At 39.3% G+C, this 22,268-nt stretch overlaps 1 protein-coding gene across 5 annotated transcripts in view; it reads right to left on the reverse strand.

Moving 5' to 3' along the window:
• Nucleotides 1-215: 215 nt before the first annotated feature.
• Nucleotides 216-22,268, reverse strand: part of LOC137393484 (FERM domain-containing protein 4A-like) — a 46,926-nt gene continuing 24,873 nt past the window's right edge. For 2 of the 5 annotated variants that reach the window (XM_068080062.1, XM_068080070.1), the window contains exons 8-22: nucleotides 20,499-20,575; nucleotides 19,329-19,433; nucleotides 16,787-16,816; nucleotides 15,590-15,731; nucleotides 9,845-10,025; nucleotides 8,508-8,735; nucleotides 6,763-6,923; nucleotides 6,354-6,429; nucleotides 5,979-6,020; nucleotides 4,972-5,048; nucleotides 4,652-4,806; nucleotides 4,219-4,442; nucleotides 3,084-4,043; nucleotides 2,787-2,904; nucleotides 216-580 (exon numbers count right to left, since the gene is read on the reverse strand). In XM_068080062.1, coding sequence (XP_067936163.1) covers nucleotides 454-580; nucleotides 2,787-2,904; nucleotides 3,084-4,043; nucleotides 4,219-4,442; nucleotides 4,652-4,806; nucleotides 4,972-5,048; nucleotides 5,979-6,020; nucleotides 6,354-6,429; nucleotides 6,763-6,923; nucleotides 8,508-8,735; nucleotides 9,845-10,025; nucleotides 15,590-15,731; nucleotides 16,787-16,816; nucleotides 19,329-19,433; nucleotides 20,499-20,575 — 2,703 coding nt within the window. In that variant the 3' untranslated portion in view covers nucleotides 216-453. Of the gene's footprint in view, nucleotides 581-2,386; nucleotides 2,402-2,786; nucleotides 2,905-3,083; nucleotides 4,044-4,218; nucleotides 4,443-4,651; nucleotides 4,807-4,971; nucleotides 5,049-5,978; nucleotides 6,021-6,353; nucleotides 6,430-6,762; nucleotides 6,924-8,507; nucleotides 8,736-9,844; nucleotides 10,026-15,589; nucleotides 15,732-16,786; nucleotides 16,817-19,328; nucleotides 19,434-20,498; nucleotides 20,576-22,268 lie in introns of all 5 variants that reach the window. The other 3 variants (XM_068080091.1, XM_068080075.1, XM_068080083.1) reach the window with 3 other exon arrangements.

Here is a 22,268-nt window from a genome sequence, read left to right on the forward strand (position 1 = left end):
ATAACATGATTTTACATAAATACAAAACAAAAATAACTTAGTTGGTACATGCACATAGATTGACCACATTTATATTGTTTCCTAAGACGGAATTTTGAACTAATCAGGTTCTTGAATGGTGTTAAATAAAGGCGCATGCTAAAACCTGGAACTACCTTTGGATTTGGTCTTGCTAAATACTTAATGTAGTAGTGACAACAATAGAATCGTTTGTTGAAATAGAAGTGACAGTTCTATTTCTCATCAATAGAAAATGATAGACAATTCTTATTATTTACCCATGTGTACAAAATAGGTTTGCAATACCGCTTGAGGAAATTATGCAAAAGCATAAAAAACTATAATTTGTTTAAAACAATGATCCAACATTTGAAATGAAACTTAGAAAACATAGAATTGAACTTTGTGCATCAATGCCGGAATCTGACATTATCGCTTGTAACATGGAACATTCTAGACTAAAGTGGATGATGTCTGCTCATCGCATTCCTGTCCCTGATACCAGTCCAACATCTCCTGGCTGAAGTTGTCTCCCACATCGCCAGTGTTAAAGCTACAATCATTGCTATTGGGCATAGATCTAAAAAAGAAAAATTCTAACTATGAAGTTGTCTACACTTTTTATAAATAAAAGACAACTCCTCATTTCATTGCTACTCGTTTTATAAAATTTAGCTTACATGTATATTATCAAACTTTAAATACTACAAGCAACTGCCATGATTATTTGTAGAATAACTACTGCTTAGGTTTTGCAAGTGAATGATAAACTAAAAACTAACAACGGACGAGCATGTGATAAATCTGCAAGCAGTGATTTTAATGTTGCATGCGTATGGGAGAACGGGGAAGGGCTAAACAGCAGAAAACTCAAGCTAAGGCGTGAAACAGCAAAGTTTCTATCAATTTGCAAAACGGTAGAAGAAAGAAGATCATAGCTCAATGTCACATCCTCTCATAGAAGCATTAGTAATGCAACTTCTCAAATTGTTGAAAGCAGGGGCTTCCTAATAGTGCATTACCTATTTGGATTGCAAGTAAAGTGCCAGCATCGATGATGTCTGAATATTTAATTTGTCATTTGCACTAACAATAACAAAGTCATTAAAGAACATATGATAACAGCATTTGAATTCATAGTTTGTATGATTAATAGCAGCAATCAGGGGTGAGACAACTTCCGTGGATAACACTTGTCGCACACAATACATGCCATCTGATTATACATATACATGTATATGCATTGCTGTACAGCAGGGTTAGCCAAACCATGTTAGCAGTTCCACAAACAAAACTGCCCTTAAACGAGTAAGATGAATAAAGACAGAGGTTGTGTAGCTTATGATGTAAGAGAGGTTTAACAGCGGTAGGCTAATTTAGTCGAGCAACTCAAGCCAAGGTGTGAGACAGCAATGAGACTTAAAAACGTGAAGAAGCTGCTGGTGAAATCTGAGCATGACTCATCACTTAGTGGAAAAACAGCAGTAGAATTAATACAATACTAGGTACTGACAAAAAACAAGCTCATTAATATGAGATATTGATATGAATATTTACTATGAGAATTTCATCTCATGAAATTCTTCAGATATTGCGGCAAATGACCTACATAATGACCTACATAATGACAAAATACCATCAATAGCATCAAGATACACAGACCAGAAGTTATTCACTCGAAAAGCAAAATCTTTGTTAAAAACTGATCAATTCTCATAAAGGATAAATTCATAACAGAATATCGGCTGCTGGAGACACAGAGCCGGTACTCGAAAGTTACACAAACTGGTTGGAGTCATAAAGACATCCAATCAGTAGTTGGCCATGTGACCAGCGCACTTGGTGCTGAAGTCAATAATAAGTAGATCAAAGTGATAAAACGGCGGGCTGCTCGATATAATAATAATAATAATGTAACAACCACTGACAGGGAGGTATATTTTATCCAACCAAATGTATAATCAAGGCGTTAGGCAGGTTGATTGGCCCAGAATATTATCCGATATCCGAAATACTAAGACTGTTTTCAGCTTCCAACCTTAAGTTATAATGTACTAACAATTGACCTCTATATTTCATTCTGTAGCTAAGCAAGCTTCTCTCAGTTTGAATAAGATCAAAGGAGTATAAAGTTCTGATCTTCTTCATGAGATAAACAGAATGAAGACCCTTTAGTTATCATAAGTGGGAGAAGTAAGTAAACTACACAGAACAAGACCTTGACTTGGCTACAAACTTGGTTACTATAGAAACGAAACAAATAAAAAGTCTACTCGGAGAAAGGAAGAACGAAAGAGATTTTGGATGCATGCTGTTGTTATATAGACACCGCAACAAATCGTCACGTGGCACAGCAATTGTTCGTGAGATTGTCTGACAAACCTACCATAGCTCTGTGTATCTGACAAATAAACAACACATCTTAGATAAAAACCTATCTATACACAGTCATATCTTCGATGCAATAGTAAAGAAACTTAAAAACTGTAACCTTTTTCCAAGAATGAAACAACAACAAACTTCAGATGCATACCATTCAAAAACGATATCGCGAACAAATATAAATTACAAGCAACTTTTTCCTTCACATATCTGATTTAAAATACACCGATTTGGAATAGATAAATACGAAGCTTAAGGTAAGAGTGAAATGGTAAGAAGCAGCTGAGGACATAGTGTATATAAGAGAACAAATTAGACAGAGGAGCAGCCCATAGAGATTATACATGATACATATATAAATATCTATTTATAGCCATAAACTAAAAGTATGATAGGGCGCTCACCTCCTGGGTTGAACAGAACGGGAGTTGGAACTACTATTGTTGGTATAACCTGGAGGCAAGTGTGAGTGTGCATAGTTGTGTGGAGATGATGAGTCTGATCTTTTGCTGTTTATATACGCTAAAAGAAAGAAGCCTGTATATTCAAATTTTGCATTGTCAACTACATAACAACTATCTGATTATAGATCAGTTATGTTATATTTAGGAATTGAGCTCACAATACAAGGAGAAGACAACTCATGAGTAGGGTCCACAATCAGACATTCAAAACAACTAAGAACATTGTGTTAGACTTACAGTCCGTGTACATGGAGTCTGAACGAGAACCCTGCATAGATGCTGTAGAGGAAGTGTGAGAAAGAGATGACCTCGGACCGGGTTGAGGTGGCTGCGCTGGTGGTTTAGGACTCGGCCCGGGAATGCCTCGAGCCTTCCTTAGCCGTTCGCTGTACTGATAGAAGTCTGAGATTTCGTAGGATTTACTTTCCTCCTGTCCAGTTGAAGGAAGCTGAGACGGCGGACCTCGTCCTGCAACCAAGTCTTCCGAGGAACTGGCAGACTCGCGTTTGCCATAAGCATTGTTATTGTTTGTGACAGGATGGTACTGGGCGAGCCTATTAAAGAAAACGAAAGCATTTTCTTGTTCACTGATTGGAGTACGTTGCTCCGAGTGGCTACCACTAGATCGGCGTGGAGGTGGAGCCGGTAACTGAGTTGACCCAACGCTTGATCGGTCTAACCTAATGGGATCTATGTGAGTGTCGGCTAGAGATCGCCCTAAATTATCCACATTACTCCGATGTGTATTGTAGGGGTTGTCCAACATCTGGAACGGCTGTGGTGAGGATTCATACATGCGGCGAGAGGTGAGATGCACATTGTGAGCGTATTCCCTGTCGGTGCGTTGATGAATTCCACCAGGCCTGTAAGGAGCCTGTGAAACAGTCGTCCTAGCTGAGGGTACAGGAGGGGCTTCCTCAACATGTCTGTAGCCTTCAGGTGGGGTGGGTGGCACCCGGCTAGTGACATCGTTATAGCCATGAATAGCACGAGTTGAGTAGGGATTATAGATTTGGGGGTTAGGAATGGGAGGCGGCTCGTGGGTCACGCGAGCAGCTCTCCGCTGCTTCAGGGTCTTTCTTTCAAGACTGCCATATGGATTGTTTGTGATGTAGTTTTTTGAGCGAGAATTGTTTGCATTTTGATGAGCTGCCTCTGGGTTTCCTGGCTGTGCAGGGTGTGTTGAACTTTCAGTAACTGCAGAATGACAAAACAAACGTACTTCAAAACCAAGTTTATAACTAATTACAAAATACCAGAAAAGATTTGGTAAATGGTACGTGCATGGCAGATGGGTTACAACAGGCTACAGATACACAAAATGGAACCATAATAGCTTAAAAGCCTATAAAAAATTGAGAAACCTACTAACCATTGTTACTAGCTGCAAACCGCACATCATCCATACTTCCTGTGCGTAGGGGCCTTGCCCCGGAGACACTGTAGGCGTGTAATGAAGAGTTGCTAGAGTGAGTAGTGCCAGGCCCGGCTGAGTTGAGGTCAGTAGCGGAGCAGACATTAGGCATTTTCCCTGAAGGCCCTAGCTGGTGGGTGCGATTATACTTCAGGGCTTTTGTTGGAGTGAAATCGGAATAGCTACATTAAAGTTGAGAGTGTTTCAATTTTATAGGATAATGAATACTTGCGGCTAATCTCCATCACTTACTGCATCTATGAACTGTACAATACTAAGATAATTAAAGGAAAGACATTTAAAGTCAAGTTACTCCTCAGCTATATCACCAGCCATTCTTGATGGAGGAGCAGATGTACGCAAAAACAAAGCACGAAAACAAATAGCTTACCCCTCGAGATGAGAAAGGGAAGCGAGAGAAGAAGTTGAACTGGGGTTGCTCGAAAATTCAAATGGACGAGCGCTGCTGGTCTTTGTGGCGTTCGAAATTCGAGAGCCAGAATTCATCCGCCGCCTTGTACCGGGTGACTGTTCTAGGAATTCCAGCTACAAAAGTTGGTGGTCAAGGTAAGAGTCATTACCGATGAATAATCAAGAGCTCAGCAGAAATGATTTACATAACGTACACAAAATTGGATGTTCAAAAAACAAAATAAAAAAGAGAAATTGCTTCGAAAGAAAAGGTGGTAAAAAACACAAGTTTGTTCTTACCTGTTGAGATGAAGGTGATTTCTTTGGTGATTTACCTAGTGCTGTTGCAGACTCTACTGAGCCAAGGGATGCATTGTCTACAAACATTTAAGATGAAGAAGCTAAGGTCTATATTGTGAGTAGAAAGGGCACTAAAATGGCACACGCGCAACTCCAGCCAAAATCAAAGCCAATTCAACTTCTGTCTAAAGATTTGACCACTCCATAAAAATGGTCAGGAAATCATTGCAAGTGAACAACTTTTTAACATAAAAAATCATGGTTGATCAAAACCGATCAGGTGGTTGTTTGCCCTCTAACTTAGAGAGATTGCCTTAAGAAAAATAGCAAAGAAGTCAATGTTTTATATAGTGAAGCTAATTAACTAGCAAAGCCTTATGAAGATGTTCAAAAAATCAATTATAGCAGAAGAAAATGGCGCAGCATCAGCGAGAACACCAGCTGGATCAAAACTTATTTTCTGCGTCTTCAAGAAAAACATGCTTCAGCAAGTCAAGCATGACCGAATGCGCTTCTACCAACCTTCCAACCCCTCTTAAACAGGCCATCAGAAACGTTAAGCAATGAAGAAAAGCTTGATTTCATGACACTTGACATATCTCTAATAATTGCGGCATACATCCAATTGTTTATGTCACACATTTTCAAACATTTTCAGAATGTCTCTTGTAAGCTCGCTTGACTGGTGTGATGCAAAAACAGATCTGCTAAATGCGCTGTGACGCAAGAAACTCTTGATCGCTTGAGGACCTCACATACTAATCTCATGCAGACAACATTAACATAACAAGCAGACACCAACAGCTCCTCAGTCTATACATTTTCACTGCCGGACTGATACACCAGCCAACAACTGGCAGGATTTTCAATGACTATCGATGCAATGAACACAAGGGAGAGTTATTAACAGCAATACATGCTGTGAAGAAAGAAGGAGAGGCCACAACCATAATGCAAGGTTTAACAGAGAAGAATAAGTGCCGGTCTAGCTACTAATAAACACATACCCTCACTACAGGGCCCCAAGCTGCCCTCACTCGCCGTCTGACCTGCTAACAGGGCAGCAATCGCTTAAAAACAAGAAAGGATCAACTACTTTCTTACAATACTGCTTGTGTCAGTGGCCATGCTGTTGCTACAGATAAACTCATATGTGATGGCAGAGGCAAATAATTGATTAAACTGCAAAAATGTTTAAACACAAAATATGCACTCATCCGTTGCAGGGAGTGCTCTGACCTGATGACAATGTTTACGCCTGGCGACATGTTAACCGCTGAATTACGAGCATAAACGAAACATAGAAACATCGTATAGTTAAATGCCTGATCAGAAATACAAGTGAGCTTCCAATGAAAACTAGAATTATCACCCTTGCTCACCTTCGCTAGTAAAGCTACTACTGTCACAGCCGGCCTGGCTTCTCGCGGTTTTCAGCTTTTGCTCCAGTTCCTTGAGCTACAAGAACATGAAACATGCCTTAGGGTTATAAGGGATGATCATGCGCTTCTTGTATGCTTTTCCATAGTTCATTGACAATACCTGACACACAGGCCAAATTCTTTGTTTTACTAGTTTTACGAATTCTTGAGTTTAGCAGTTTTACGAATTCTTGAGATAGCAGGAGGATAGATTATGCAGTCAATCATGGAACAACCATCTGAAGCTTAAAGAGCGGATTGGCCTACCTACAATCTGCATATCTCTAGCTTGATACCTAGTGACCAGAATCTGCATGCAAACTAACTGGTTCCTAGGCAGATAAACACGTAAATAAAGAGAAAAGGCTACCTTGGAGCGGGCTTCCACATAGCCAGCTGTGTGCTTTTTCCTAACATTCTTAGACAAACTCTCATCGTGGGACAACTTTTCCTTTGCTTTTAATATTTGCTTTTGGAGCTCGTATTCCATCTCCAGCTTAGTAAGGTCTGAATTTTTGCCTGCAACCAGCTCTGTAGAAAAAAGAACGAGTAGACAAGACTAATACGAAATGACTGTACTGCTTATGTTATATCACAATAGCACTGATATGCAAGGAAAGGAGTGGCAAGCAGACCAAATAGCATTAGTATTCGTCTTGTCTAAATTAGCATAAATGAGAGATGGGTAAGTATAGCAGACTATATGAGGGATGGGTAAGTATGGCAGACTATATGAGGAATGGTAAGTATGGCAGACTATATGAGGAATGGTAAGTATGGCAGACTATATGAGGGATGGGTAAGTATAACAGACTATATGAGGGATGGGTAAGTATGGCAGACTATATGAGGAATGGGTAAGTATGGCAGACTATATGAGGGATGGGTAAGTATGGCAGACTATATGAGGGATGGGTAAGTATGGCAGACTATATGAGGGATGGGTAAGTATGGCAGACTATATGAGGGATGGGTAAGTATGGCAGACTATATGAGGGATGGGTAAGTATGGCAGACTATATGAGGGATGGGTAAGTATGGCAGACTATATGAGGGATGGGTAAGTATGGCAGACTATATGAGGGATGGGTAAGTATGGCAGACTATATGAGGGATGGGTAAGTATGGCAGACTATATGAGGAATGGGTAAGTATGGCAGACTATATGAGGGATGGGTAAGTATGGCAGACTATATGAGGGATGGGTAAGTATGGCAGACTATATTAGGAATGGTAAGTATGGCAGACTATATGAGGGATGGGTAAGTATAGCAGACTATATGAGGGATGGGTAAGTATGGCAGACTATATGAGGGATGGGTAAGTATGGCAGACTATATGAGGGATGGGTAAGTATGGCAGACTATATGAGGAATGGGTAAGTATGGCAGGCTATATGAGGGATGGGTAAGTATGGCAGACTATATGAGGGATGGGTAAGTATGGCAGACTATATGAGGGATGGGTAAGTATGGCAGACTATATGAGGAATGGGTAAGTATGGCAGACTATATGAGGGATGGGTAAGTATGGCAGACTATATGAGGGATGGGTAAGTATGGCAGACTATATGAGGGATGGGTAAGTATGGCAGACTATATGAGGAATGGGTAAGTATGGCAGACTAAACTTTTATGCCAACTAATAGGCATGTAGACTAACTAAATTGTCTGCTCATTGTTATAATTAAGGGCAATTTTAGATTTTCTGCCCATACGATAGAGGAAACACGCGACACGATAGCAAAAAATTTAAATTGGGTACGCGAGGAACAATTGTTTGGGCACAGACCTATCGATATAATCAGAGATAACTTTTGCAAGTCTTTTTCAATTATGTGCGACCAACAAGGCAATCAATCGCACTATCAATGTCGACCAACAAGGCAATCAATCGCACTATCAATGTCTCATAAACGCGTCCAACAAAAACCTTTTTAGCATACACTGACTGTGTTTGTTATACGTCGAGTGTTCGGTTATTCTACATGCATTCACTAACTGCTGTCTATCGGGCGCCCTCGTGTAGCCAAGGCAAAACTAAAGTAATTCTTCTACAATTACGAGAGCGCCGGAAGAATCAACAAGCACTCTAAGAAGTTAAGCGAAGAGTTACCAGCTATAGAGAATGCAGTGCCCATTCGTCTTTGAACAGTTGGAGTTTTCTCCCCGGGAGCCATAAAACTGGTGTACTCCTGAGGGAGTTCTCCGGTGATCTCACTTTCTTCGAGACACAACTTTTTGAGAGCTTTTATCTTTTCCTGCAGGTCTTTCTCAAGCTTTTTCTTCTTTTCTTCCAGGCCCTTATACACCTCTAGCTGTTTAGCCTTCTCTTCTGGGGACACTGCAAGAAAATGTGGATTTCGGTGCAATGATCTTCTATAAAAATTTATTATTCAGCACCTTCTGCGCGTAGAAAAACAAATTAAAAAAGGAGATATCATCGAACAGCGAGATGTATGACAAGTTGAGAATAAGTTATAAATTGAGAATTACCTGAGAACTAGGCATGCTCTAATTTAGCCTGAGAACTAGGCATTCTTAAAATTAGCTAATCAAAGCTGATTCACATTTAGAATTGCCGTACTTGCGCTTTACCATCCCTCTATATACGATTTAAGATATTAAAATAATGGCTAAGAAGTTCTGGCGTTTAAGGACAGTGTAAGTTATAGTTCAAAGTTGTAGTAAACCAATTTAGTGATTGAAATATATTTAACTTTAATATAGCATAAATCAGGTATTAGACGATTACCAGCTGATGCATAGAAATTAAAACTAATAAAAACCAGGCCATTATCTCCAGTTATAACCGCAATAACCAAAATGGTTATGAAGTGATATTGCTCTTTAAACAAAAACTAGTCATAATGCTAAATTTTATAAAATTGCTTGAAATGCTCCATTATTTCCTCTGAGCGTAACTAAATGTGAGTCAACCGGTCTCCTTGTATATGACTGAGTACTCAAATAGACAATGCCAACCACTGCTGTATTTTAACATAATGCTAACAAGCCAGTTATCTGTACATAATTTAGTACAAGTACAAAGAGATGTTTGCAGCATTAAGCAAACCCAGGATCACAATACTTATGATAATTTACTTTTGTCATTACGGTCAAATACCCTGACTGTTTGGTTTGTTGCTGCCGACAATCATACGCAGTGTTATACGCAGTGTTTCTCTTTCGCCAAAACTGGTACAAACTAAATATGAAACGTTGTCAAGTCATCTCGGGCTCATCTTATTGGAATTTAAAACTTCCTATTAAACCTCGCTAGTAATGCAAAACTGAGCAGCCAGCAATAATGCGTATCACATTACTCATAGACAATGTCAGAGTTCAATCTATCACACAGCCTATTTCGGACATTTCAATAAGCCAAAAATAAATAAATAATGTTAGTAGGGTGCCATGACAAGTTCATAGATATACTAGCAGTTTACTTACGGTCAGGCTTTGAGCGATCCCGCTGAAGCTTCTTGTTGGACTCCATGTTGAGGGAATTGAGAGCGCTCTCTTCAAGAGAAACGTGCGAGTTTAGGCGATTCATAGTTTGAACAGATTGAGTCCTGGGCAGTCCTAGCTCATCAGCTATTACGTTTGGGCATCTCTTTACCATCAGAGTTGACTACAAAAAGAAACATCGATATTAGTTATCCTTCTTTTTGGCATACCAGCCCCTGACAAACATCGACTCGGAGAACTTGCGAGTGTTTAACGAGCTTTTCTACATGGCTGTGTAGTTGGGTAGTCGATAAATGGTAGACAATTTCGACTACATTCCTGACGCTTGGCTGGTTGTCAGCCTTCAACCGCCTCATCGACCTTAATTTCACCATATTAAAAAACATGTGGCTATTCAAATGTCTGGTACACCATGTACCAATTAACAGCATCATTCTGCATCAGATCTTGCATCTCGTCAAGTTAAGTTTCTGAGCATCCTGCCTTCCTAACCATTACTCGATGCATTCACAACCACTGGTCAGCTACATTCGACAGAAGGTCAGCTACATTCGACAGAAGGTCAGCTACATTCGACAGAAGGTCAGCTATATTCGACAGAAGGTCAGCTACATTCGACAGAAGGTCAGCTACATTCGACAGAAGGTCAGCTACATTCGACAGAAGGTCAGCTACATTCGACAGAAGGTCAGCTACATTCGACAGAAGGTCAGCTACATTCGACAGAAGGTCAGCTATATTCAACCAATGATCAGGTGAATTCAATCGTTCAAATTAAATCCCTTGATTACTACTTATCAACCTAATGAAAAGGAATATATCAAAGGTTTCAAGCCCAAATATTTACATTAATAGGTTGATAAATGAACCCTAGCGATTGATGTGCTAAAGGACCATGCCAAGACAGCGCCGAGGGTAACTGAGGGCACATACATACATATAGCTAACTATACAGAGCCTATGAAAGACAAAATGCTGTAAATATCGCCTCAAGTGTTACTCAACAAACGAAATGAAGTTGGATAAAGCCCTCATTATCTTTATGTAGATAAAGGAACAATAACTGGCGAGTAAGACAAGCCTATACAGACTGACTGTACCCTAGAGCGTGATACATTGTATCATTGCCTAACAGAGTTAAGGCGTGTGATAAATAGTAACTCTCCACCCTGAGTCAAGGCTTGTTCTATTAATGGCTAACTAACAGGGTGGCAGGTAGATAAATATAGCTACAATATTGTAGCGATGACGCTGCCGCTCAATGTTAGTAATGGTTTAAGTGTGCTGTCTATAAACTCCACCCTGTCTGATACTTGATATTACGTCAGCCTTCAACTAAGTTTTATATTACTAGCTACTTTCACAAAAGTATTCAGCCTCAAAAGTTAACAATGCTACCAGATACATGTAGTTACATGTATCTAATAATCATACGAAATGGCTAAATTTCCTGTGAGTCTATGTTTCTTGTATTAGTCAAACACTCTGATGGGTGAGCACTGAAGGCAAAGGCTTATACCTGTTGCTTTATCCGATAAGAAGGGTTCCCAGCAATTGCACTCGGAAGATGAAATGAGAAACAACCTTCGTAGAGCTTAGCGCTGTGTATAGAATGAGTCTGACAATAGAATTTATGAGTCACATAAGAAGGAAGGAGTTGAGGTCAGAGAGAGACTTAAATGCATACATATGATGTAACAGAGAGAAGTCCTACCTGTAGAGTTCATGTCCGTCAATGTATCCAGAGGAATGGCTAAATGAGATCTTATACACAACTCCCGCTACATCGACTAACTGTCTTCCACTTATCTACTAGCTGTGAAATTTAACAGTCAACCGAAAACCTTTGCGGCTAATATCTTAAGACAACATACAATCACAGAAAGCACACCACCGATATTTACACAGACCATTAAGTGTGTGCGTGTGACTATTTACAGAAGCTGAGATCGACTGCGGCAACACCAACTCACCGGTGAGCTCGGAGTTTGTGCTGCCAGAGCGGACGAAGCCCATGGCAGCGCGAACCAAATAGAGGGTTTTTGATGCTGTGTCCTATCCAAAGACATCTTTAAGACTTGTTAGAGATGAGTAACTGAGAGAGCATAGGCTCTCTCTCCGAGTGAGAATTCCAAGCCTCTCTATAGTGCGACTATAGTTATCTATCTAGGAAGTCAGCCCAGTCAATAAAACTCTCAAGCTCCCATGACCTCTTTCATCAACCACGCATTTAACTCATCTGTCACGCAGAAGAGCCTTCATTACTGATACTTGTAGTTGCCAAACTGACCCTCTCTCCTTCTAATAGCAGTCAACAAGCAGAGTGAATGTGACGTTCACTTGGCTCCTACGCTGCAATGCATAGCTCAGGTGCCATCTGACTGCACAGGCTATTTTAGGATGTGCGAGAGTGAATGATGATCTAGGCGTACTTAGTACCTCCATCTAGCAATAACCTCAAGCTGTCAAACTGTTTTTGGTTGCATAACCGATGTAGAAACACATACATATATGTTTGATTCAACAGACTTCCTTGGAGTCAGTATTTTTTTTTTTAAAACTGTGTATTTAGCCTACATTTATTAGCTTTGGAAGTCACAAAATAAGCCCTGAGCTTACCCACTAGGGTGTTTTTAAATTCCTACAAGTATATGGCATGCAAATGGCATTCAGACTCTAACAACGTACTTACATAATTGTAGAAGACTTACAGGAGGTTTTTATGTCAAGATTGTGGTACATAATGACACATCAGAACTTAGTTTAGAACAACTATGTATATGCCTCTGCGATGCTTAATAAAAACCATGGCCTGAGATCTTCATCAATATCGAAGGTAGGTAGGCTACAATGACCAACCGCTTGCTATGAAGCAAGTGTGTTCAGTAAATGCTAAAAATTTGTTATTGGTTTTATTTGTGAGCCATAAGCTAATCCATAGCGTATCGACCGCATCGATTACTATAGCTGAAAGCAGCATGGAGAGGATAATTCCCAGCATCCCTTAATTATTTCTTACTGAATACCTCCAGTCAGTGATAGATATTTTTACCCGTATCCCCGGGTTACGCGCCCGCCGAGAATCTAAAAGCTTCCAAGTAACAAACAACTCCATATTGTGCTGATGCTAGTCAGCATTCCACATTTACAGCAGCATGGATTCATTTTAATTAGTTACAATGAAACCTTTAATGAGATTTGCCTGACTCAAAAACTATTCCAGAGTCATAGCCGTATTTTGAGCAACTATTGAAATATTTTCGAGTTTTTGCAGTTTCTTCACCAAAGCATTTTCTAACACATAAAATGCAGTATGGTAGCTCGGAGTGCGCTGAAATGAGTCCTTTCATAATGAAGGGTACAGACAGCTGCAGTGCTGGGAAATGGTTTTATTCCAACCATATCAGATATAGTTTTCAAGTGATTCAATGAAATGAACCCAACCCAAACATGTGTAGCAAGCATTTAACTTTTAAAGAATAACCGTCGAGGATGAACCTTCCTTGAATACTTCCACTGCTGATTTGTGTACTTCTATTCTCTGAAGTACACAACGGAGATAAAACCTTTCACGTGTATAACTAGCCGATTGTGATGGATGAACACTCTCTTTCTCCCTCCCTCTCTCTCTTGATGACAATTGATATATGATCCCGGTGACTTGATATGTGATAAAAACTTTAAGCGTATGTAATGACTGATTCCACAATGTTTATAAATTAGAACTAGGCAATCCATTCACAGCGATACAATGGGCAAATTTAAAACCTAGTCAAAGCCAATCAATCAGACTAATATAATATAGTTTGGAGAGATTCACTGGAGCCGTAATATATCTGCTGATTAGATTTCTTGCCTCACACATTCAGCGAAACTTGAAGCAAGGAATTTGATCTGTTATTCCGTGTGTCCCATTATATGATCCCATTTGTTCTGAAGTTTGTACAGCTGAGTCCGTGCATGTATGACAGAGTAAAACTTAAGCAAACAGCTGACAATCTGATGATTGAGTCTTGTTAACTCGGACTCGTCTTATAATAACTCTCGTGAAATAAATAAAATAAAAAACATGGGTTAAAATATGGGTTAAAATTTTGCCACAACTTTGTATTCAGACTATTTCTTACATAGAACTATTACTAACGAGTAAGAGAGCTATCACGGTCGACTACGCAAGAGAGCTATCACGGTCGACTACGTAAGAGACCTATCACGGTCGACTACGTAAGAGAGCTATCACGGTTGACTACGTAAGAGAGCTATCACGGTCGACTACGTAAGAGAGCTATCACGGTCGACTACGTGTTTTTGCCCCAATTTAAGAACTGAGGTGTATGAAACGTGTTTTTTATAGTATTAGTACCAAATCTAACACGCTGCTTTTGTAATGCTTCTAACTCATTAACTAATTTTGTCACCAGAAAAATATAGCTTTTTGAATTTAGGAAAATTACTGGAATTGCGTCAGCTACTTTTTTCCACATATACGAAACAACAACTAGGAATGAACCTGAACACCCAACCTCATTAGGCGCTATACAATCGGTCAAAGTATTATTTCATGATAGAGTTCATCATAAAAACAACAAATAAATGTATTGCTTAGTTTCACCCCAAATATTTATTGTTTTGATGAGAGCATGCATCACCGTGTAACAACGAGTTATGGGTGGTCTTAACAACAGGCCAGAATATCTTTAAACAAGAAACCACAAAAAGATGATAAAAGAATGGTGAATGACACGTACCAACCGAACTGAGTCACTGTATTCACTGCATTGCTGAGTAGTTAATCATGGCTGAAGTAGAGGGAACATATCAACAAACAATGACTGTCTCTTCCTAGCATACAGATGCCTGACACGAAATGACTGCTCATTTTCATATGAATAGAGTCCCAAGTTACTAAGGATTATCTCCTCATGAGAGTTAGTCAAACCACGGCAGATATCATACATCGGTAGTGATAAGATACGGGATACGAGGGCATGAAAAGGTAACTACGACTTTACAGTTTTACCCATTTGAGAAGCGGAACATGAAAATCTATAGCTACTTCATGTGTACGAAGTTGACCACATTTTATCAGCCTCCTCGCAATGTTACTAGAAACACTACAGGTATGAGGCATTTACACACAAGTTAATAAGTTTTATGTTGAATTTCTATACTTACTAATATCAATGATTTCCGAATCGATAAAACTCTAATCTTTGTCACAGAAGCTTCACAATGGACATTCAAGCAAGAACTAGCGGTCACGTTATTTTGTAATACTCACTGCTGAGGGCTTAACCAGGATCTATTAATGTTTGTTTCATCTCGTTACCATTGGATTACATAACAATATTTAATAGATACAAACAGTCAATAATCTAACAATAGTGGGCAACTTGCCCCTACTACAAAGGATCGCAGACGGAGGAGTCCTAAATCAGCTAAAACTGTTCATAGCATACTTCAGACAGCATTATACTGATATGGTAAATAAAAGCCGCTCCTCCAAAATCTTGATGAGAGCAGCTTTTTCTCAAATGTGAAATTCTCAAAATTTCACTTCCGAATTTGCAAATTTACACTCTGAAGCCAGAGTTGACAAACTAACAACCATTTGGAAATGATACGCTCTGTAGGCTATGATACCCTCTGCAGGCTATGATACGCTCTGTAGGCTATGATATGGACTAGACTGCTCACCTCTGTCTAGACTAGACTGCTATTACTCACCTTGTTTTGTAGCCGGTCAAGAAAGAACTGGTGTTGGCAGACTGCCATCGACCAAATGGACTTGGTAAGCTGAGGTTTGCTGGTAAACCATGCATAGACATTCACGTTGCTCGGTCCAAACGTCCTCCGACTCACGGAAACCCTGTGTGAGTCAAAAGCAATATTAGCCGTCAGCGGAATACAAAGGACTTGTGTTGTGTGAGAAGTAAGGGTGAAATCCTTGCACACACTGGACGTGTTGTACGCGCCCACTCATCCATGAATAGCGCAAAGGAACTCGCTCTATGGACAAGCATATGGGCAATAATGAATGCAGGGAATTAATCATGTCCTACCCTGCTAGACACTGACAGCCATTCACAACTCAATGAAAGTGCCTACTAGGGACAGAGCTATGGCAATGAGTGAACGTAGAAGGTGACAAAATGCCCTACCAAAACTTACCACTCTTTGCAGTATGTGGCTATTACTCGCAGCCATGTACCCAACCTGCTTTAGAGAACTGAGCTAACTCAAAGCTGCGTATGGGCTGCTTTTCAGGGTTATTAAGGAGACAACTGGGGGTAATGAGACCCTGTTTTCAATATATAGAGAAAGTCTGCTGTATCTATACATTCGATAACAGATGTTAACCCTGTAGACGAGAAGTTGCAGCTCCTGCAGTTGCACATAATTAATATAATATTACTGTATAACGGACCTAGACAGACACATACTATCATAGGACAAGGAACTCAGGCTATAAACTAAAAGAAACCATTTGACCCTTGTAATCCTGACAGCAGGTGAGTTAGCGAGTAGAATTATTCAGCCTGGAGTATAGCCAGTTCCCAGCACAGGAGTGAAGCTAAAAATACTACACCATTAATGTAAGGAAGATTTACACATATGTCTGAGCATGGCGTCACACGGCGCTAGACCAGAGACAGCCGCTAGTACTTCAAGTAACTTTTCAGTCTCTCTGATGAGAGTTAACCATCGAACATTGAAATCTAGTGAGTTATAAATCTGAAAAGTGTAGCCTCATGATCTCCAAGAAGTTTGTAGCTTATGTTTAGCCTGAGGACGGGAGCTTGGATGGAAGCGGAGGAGACAATTACAAAGAGGAGTAAGCAAGCCGCAGTCACATTATTACAGTGTTTTTAAGACAAGCCTGGATGAAAGAATAAGACTAAGATATTTTTGGAAGGAAGTCACCTTTGTCTGCTGAGCCACTGCTGGTACGCCCTGTCAATAAGAGTGCACATGTCAACACAGGCTCATCAGCCGGCTGACCAGGCAATCACTCTGTTGCTGTTATCTCTATGACTTACAGGAGCGTTTTAACCGCTTTTTCAAATAGCAGTGAATTACCTGTTTTGACACGAACCATATTCAACAGGTTAAACAGCATTGGGTGACTATCCTCAGAAAAGCAGATTATTTTGACAACCACTTGGAGCTACTACACTTCAATACCTTGCATATTATATACTGAAGTGAAAGACGTTTTTACCCATTCGTTGGCTAGAAGTGTCCCTATACAGCCATGCTATAACGTTATGACTCAGCTAAATACATGTATATAAGACACTTGTAGAACACTAGTGTTCTCAATGATATACAACGTGTTGAAGGATGCAAGAAATGATGAAGGTTATAAGGTGTAGGATCAGGGAAACTCGCCAGGCCAATAGTCCAATGATAACTTGCTATATATAAATGTCTCACCCATATGCCCCTCATTAGGTTCAGCTGTGCAAGTAATACTACATTGTTTAAATAACAGAAAACTATTGCAAAAACAAAAACCATGCCAAATATGAAACATACCGCCACAACAATCATTTTCTTTGGTTATATGACAGGAGTTGATCAGAGCTGTTTCACTGACTACAGGTTTCTACTATGTGTTCTAACCATTTCGCTGACTACAGGTTTCTACTACATGTTCTAACCATTTCACTGACTACAGGTTTCTACTACGTGTTCTAACCATTTCACTGACTACAGGTTTCTACTATATGTTCTAACCATTTCACTCACTACAGGTTTTTACTACATGTTCTAACCATTTCACTGACTACAGATCTCTACATGTTCTAACCATTTCACAAACTACAGATTTCTACTACGTGTTCTAACCATTTCGAAAAAATAGAACACTAAATTGTACAAGAGGACAACTAATAGAATCCAAAATATATGCGACTACAAAGTATACTTTTCTAACAGTTATGTATGGTTGTAAACCTAAATCACTTCAAAATGTATGAGAAGAATAATAAAGTCACCAACAGTATAAAAGATAATGATATGGTAAGGAGCAGCTACTAGTTATCGACCTCTAGTTATCGACTACTATATATCGACTACTATACATCGACTACTAATCATCGATTACTATCGACCGTTAGTTATCGACCGCTAGTTATCCACTACTATATATCGACTACTATATATCGACTACTAGTTATTGTCTACTAATCATCGATTACTATCGACCGCTAGTTATCGACCGCTAGTTATCAACAGCTAGTTATCGACAGCTAGTTATCGACAGCTAGTTATCGACAGCTAGTTATCGACAGCTAATTATTGACTACTAGATCGACTGCTAGTTATCGACTGCTAGTTATCAAGTATAAGTTAAGGCAAACAAGTGGCAATCGTAAGGGGAAGCATTGTCTTGTATGACTGCGAGGACCTGTAAATACAAGACAAGCTAAGACAGTAAGAATGCCAACAAAAATAACATGGTGACATTACTTTGGTGATGGATGACTCCAGCCAATTCTAACAAAGATGTGATATCTAAAGATTATGTGAAGAACAGTTTGCTAACATCTAACTAGAGTAGGCAAACAAGTTACCCATAGCAAGTATGGTGTTTGGTGAGCTAAGCCAATGAAACACAAGCATTGCACACTGCCAAACTTGAAATTCAGCGTCTGTGGCACAAGTTAACCATTACACAATGTTTGCCAGAAACTTTGGTTAGTATGTACAGTCAAACCTCGACACATGAAGTTAATCTGATCCAATATTTCCTTCATATGTCAAGCCTTAATATGTTGGAGCCAATATTCATATAGAATACATTGCAATTTATTTAACTCGTTCTAGAGTTGAAAAGATATAAATCCTTCAAATAATCAAATATAACATTAAAACTGCATTATATCAAATTCTGTTAAACTTACGTCTAAAAACATAAATTCCCTGTTGAAACTAAACTAAATTAACAGAATCATAATCAGCAAAAAGCGATTTATATCGTTACTTAACCTTAGTGTAGACTCAGCAATGCTTGGGTTTAGTTGTAGAGTGAATGATGGCGAGATGACGTACTCAACTTACACTAGATGACGTACTCAACTTATACTCAATGACGTACTCAACTTACACTCAATGACATAAATCAACTTACACTAGATGACATACTCAACTAGATATTAAGTACATAGACTTAATTCATTATTTTAGTATTCTTATATGTTAATTTTTATTTTTACCACACACTTTCAACTTTTATTTATATACATGTAATTCTAGTGATTCAAGAAAACTTATGATGTCCTCATGAGTTAGAAATTACTTGGCACATCAAGACATAAAATTATTTGGTAATTTTATGTTGTACATCAAAAATTTTAATATAGATATGATGGTAAGTCGAGGTTTGACTGTTGAAAAAGTAAGAGTAAGAATTACAGCGAGAGATCAAGGGTGAGAATGAGAGGAAACGAAAGGAACTTACTGAGTAGTTGGGTCTGATATGGCATCAGAAAGATCATCACACTCCTCTACAGGCTCTCGTATAGCGTCCTCATACAAGTTGAAGCTACTCAGAGTGTGTACAACACTACGGGTGTAAGACAACACAAGAGATCAGTGGCATGCTTGAGAGAAAACCATAGCTGATTATAACAGATAGGGAGAGACATGCTGTGGGGTGAAAGAGAAACTAAAAACTACAAAGTAGAGAGCTAATTGAAGGCAACAAACATCCAGAAGAATCTTGATGGCAAGTTGCATATCTCAAGAGTCTCAGCATTGAAGATAGTATCAAAACATTGTCTAAGCATGTTTCACACACATGTATGCATAGCGCAAAAACTTATACGCGAAAATCTCAATATTATTGTTTAATATACTTATTGCAATGGCTCTTTTAGCAGATCAAATTAGCAATGAGCTTATAATGTCATTTGAATTTGCTGCCCTCATAACTGGCTTGCTGACTGCCTGAAAATGGTCAGCACTCAAACAGATACATGCGCTGTCATAGTGACACTAGACAAGTACTAATACGCTATTTTTGTGAGGATAAGTTTTTTATAATACCAAAAACCTAATGTCAATATACTTGCGGTAAATTTCAGTTTTCAGAACTGAAAAAGGTTGTGGCACCAGACAACAGATTTTCGTTTCTATTGCGAGCATAAAGGAACTTTACTTTTCATACCAGGAGTTACCTATTTCAACTATATTATTTCCATTTATGGCAAAAAATTTCAAACAATGCATTGTGAGTCTAATTTACCAAAAAAGGAGACAACTTCATCACTGTCATTCCAATAGTTAAAACAATAAAAAATAAGAAGACAAAAAAGCCAGAAAGCTTTACAATTTTAAGAGACTTATACTGCTAAAATTAAGCTTCCATCGTTCAAATACTTGAGCGATGTAACGTGAAAAGCTCTTCTGCAATGCTGAGAACCTCAATACCAGTGTGAATCACAGTTTTACATGTGTTGACAATTTAAATTAACTGCAAAGTTCAAAGGGCGCAAAGTGAAATTATCTGTTTCTCCTTCACCTGTTAAGGCAGACTAGATTAAGTGATGCAAGAAAAGAAAACACAATGCCATGCTCTAGATAGATTATCTGCGTATGTACAGCATACAACATCAGCTGGCTTACATACCGCTTTGGATCATGAACTTCTATAGAAAACTTCTTATCTCTGAAGTAAAGATTCTCCAAATACTTCCAAGGAAACACCTGAAAAAATTGAATGTTTTTCTGAAGTCTGAAGAATTCAACGATTGCACAACTAGATGACTACATTTGTATGTTATCGTCTTGCCTAGTGGTAACTTACATGCTTAACTGATGACAACTTACACACTTGCCTAGTGGTAACTTAACCACTTGCTTAGAGGTAATGTACTCTCTTGAGTAGTGGTAACTTCCCCTCTTGTCTAGTGGTAACTTACTCTCTCGACTAGTAATAACTTACACACTTGACAAACACAAAACTTGATGATGTAATGCTGTTGTTCCATTGACTGCTGGAGGATCCAGAACGATGCATAGCGATGAACATGAAAATTTTTCAAAATGTTCCTAGAAAGTGTAAGTTATCTGGTGCACGCCATATTAGCTGTGTTAGAGGACCACGCCACATGAGGAATGAGACAAAAATGGTGTAGGCATTTGCTCTTTAGTGTACAAGGCAGCTTTGTCTAGCTATCTGTGAACTAGCTATCATTCATAATCACGATTGAAAGACCTACTTCCAGCTGCCAGAAAAATAGATAAAATAACACTGACCCACAAAACCTAACATTTACATTACGAATAATTTTATGTCATTCACTCAGCTCCCTTACACTATAAGGCGTGGACACACACACTGTTGAAATGTCTTGCCGAAACAAAGTGTTCATAATTGTTGTGGCTACACACCGACACTGCAAAGCAATGTGTCATGTAGACAACTAAATTGAGCAATGGAAGTTGGCCCTAGTTGTGTGAAGACCATGACATCCTTGCTGAATTGAGCAATGGGAGTTGGCCTAGTCGTGTGAAGACCATGACATCCTTGCTGAATTGAGCAATGGGAGTTGGCCCTAGTCGTGTGAAGACCATGATATCCTTGCTGAATTGAGCAATGGGAGTTGGCCCTAGTCGTGTGAAAATCATGACATCCTTGCTGAATTGAGCAATGGGAGTTGGCCCTAGTCGTGTGAAGACCATGACATCCTTGCTGAATTGAGCAATGGGAGTTGGCCCTAGTCGTGTGAAGACCATGACATCCTTGCTGAATTGAGCAATGGGAGTTGGCCCTAGTCGTGTGAAGACCATGACATCCTGCTGAATTGAGCAATGGGAGTTGGCCCTAGTCGTGTGAAGACCATGACATCCTGCTGAATTGAGCAATGGGAGTTGGCCTAGTCGTGTGAAGACCATGACATCCTTGCTGAATTGAGCAATGGGAGTTGGCCCTAGTCGTGTGAAGACCATGACATCCTTGCTGAATTGAGCAATGGGAGTTGGCCCTAGTCGTGTGAAGACCATGACATCCTTGCTGAATTGAGCAATGGGAGTTGGCCCTAGTCGTGTGAAGACCATGACATCCTTGCTGAATTGAGCAATGGGAGTTGGCCCTAGTCGTGTGAAGACCATGACATCCTGCTGAATTAAGCAATGGGAGTTGGCCCTAGTCGTGTGAAGACCATGACATCCTTGCTAAATTTTCCATATTGAAGTATCACCAGTATATTTGTATTGTAACATGGATTACCAACGATTAGTGATGTCAGCAGCATTGTGCAGCTATTTGCATTGCCATATTTTGCTGAAAAAAGCCACCTACCTGTTAATGATGATAACAACTGAATACAAAACATTTCATGTTTATGGCATAGGTTACCCTATAGAAAAAAGGATTTCAACATATTTAATTACGAAA

The sequence above is a fragment of the Watersipora subatra genome, chromosome 1, assembly GCF_963576615.1.
Source record: "Watersipora subatra chromosome 1, tzWatSuba1.1, whole genome shotgun sequence".
Classification (NCBI taxonomy): Eukaryota; Metazoa; Bryozoa; class Gymnolaemata; order Cheilostomatida; family Watersiporidae; genus Watersipora; species Watersipora subatra.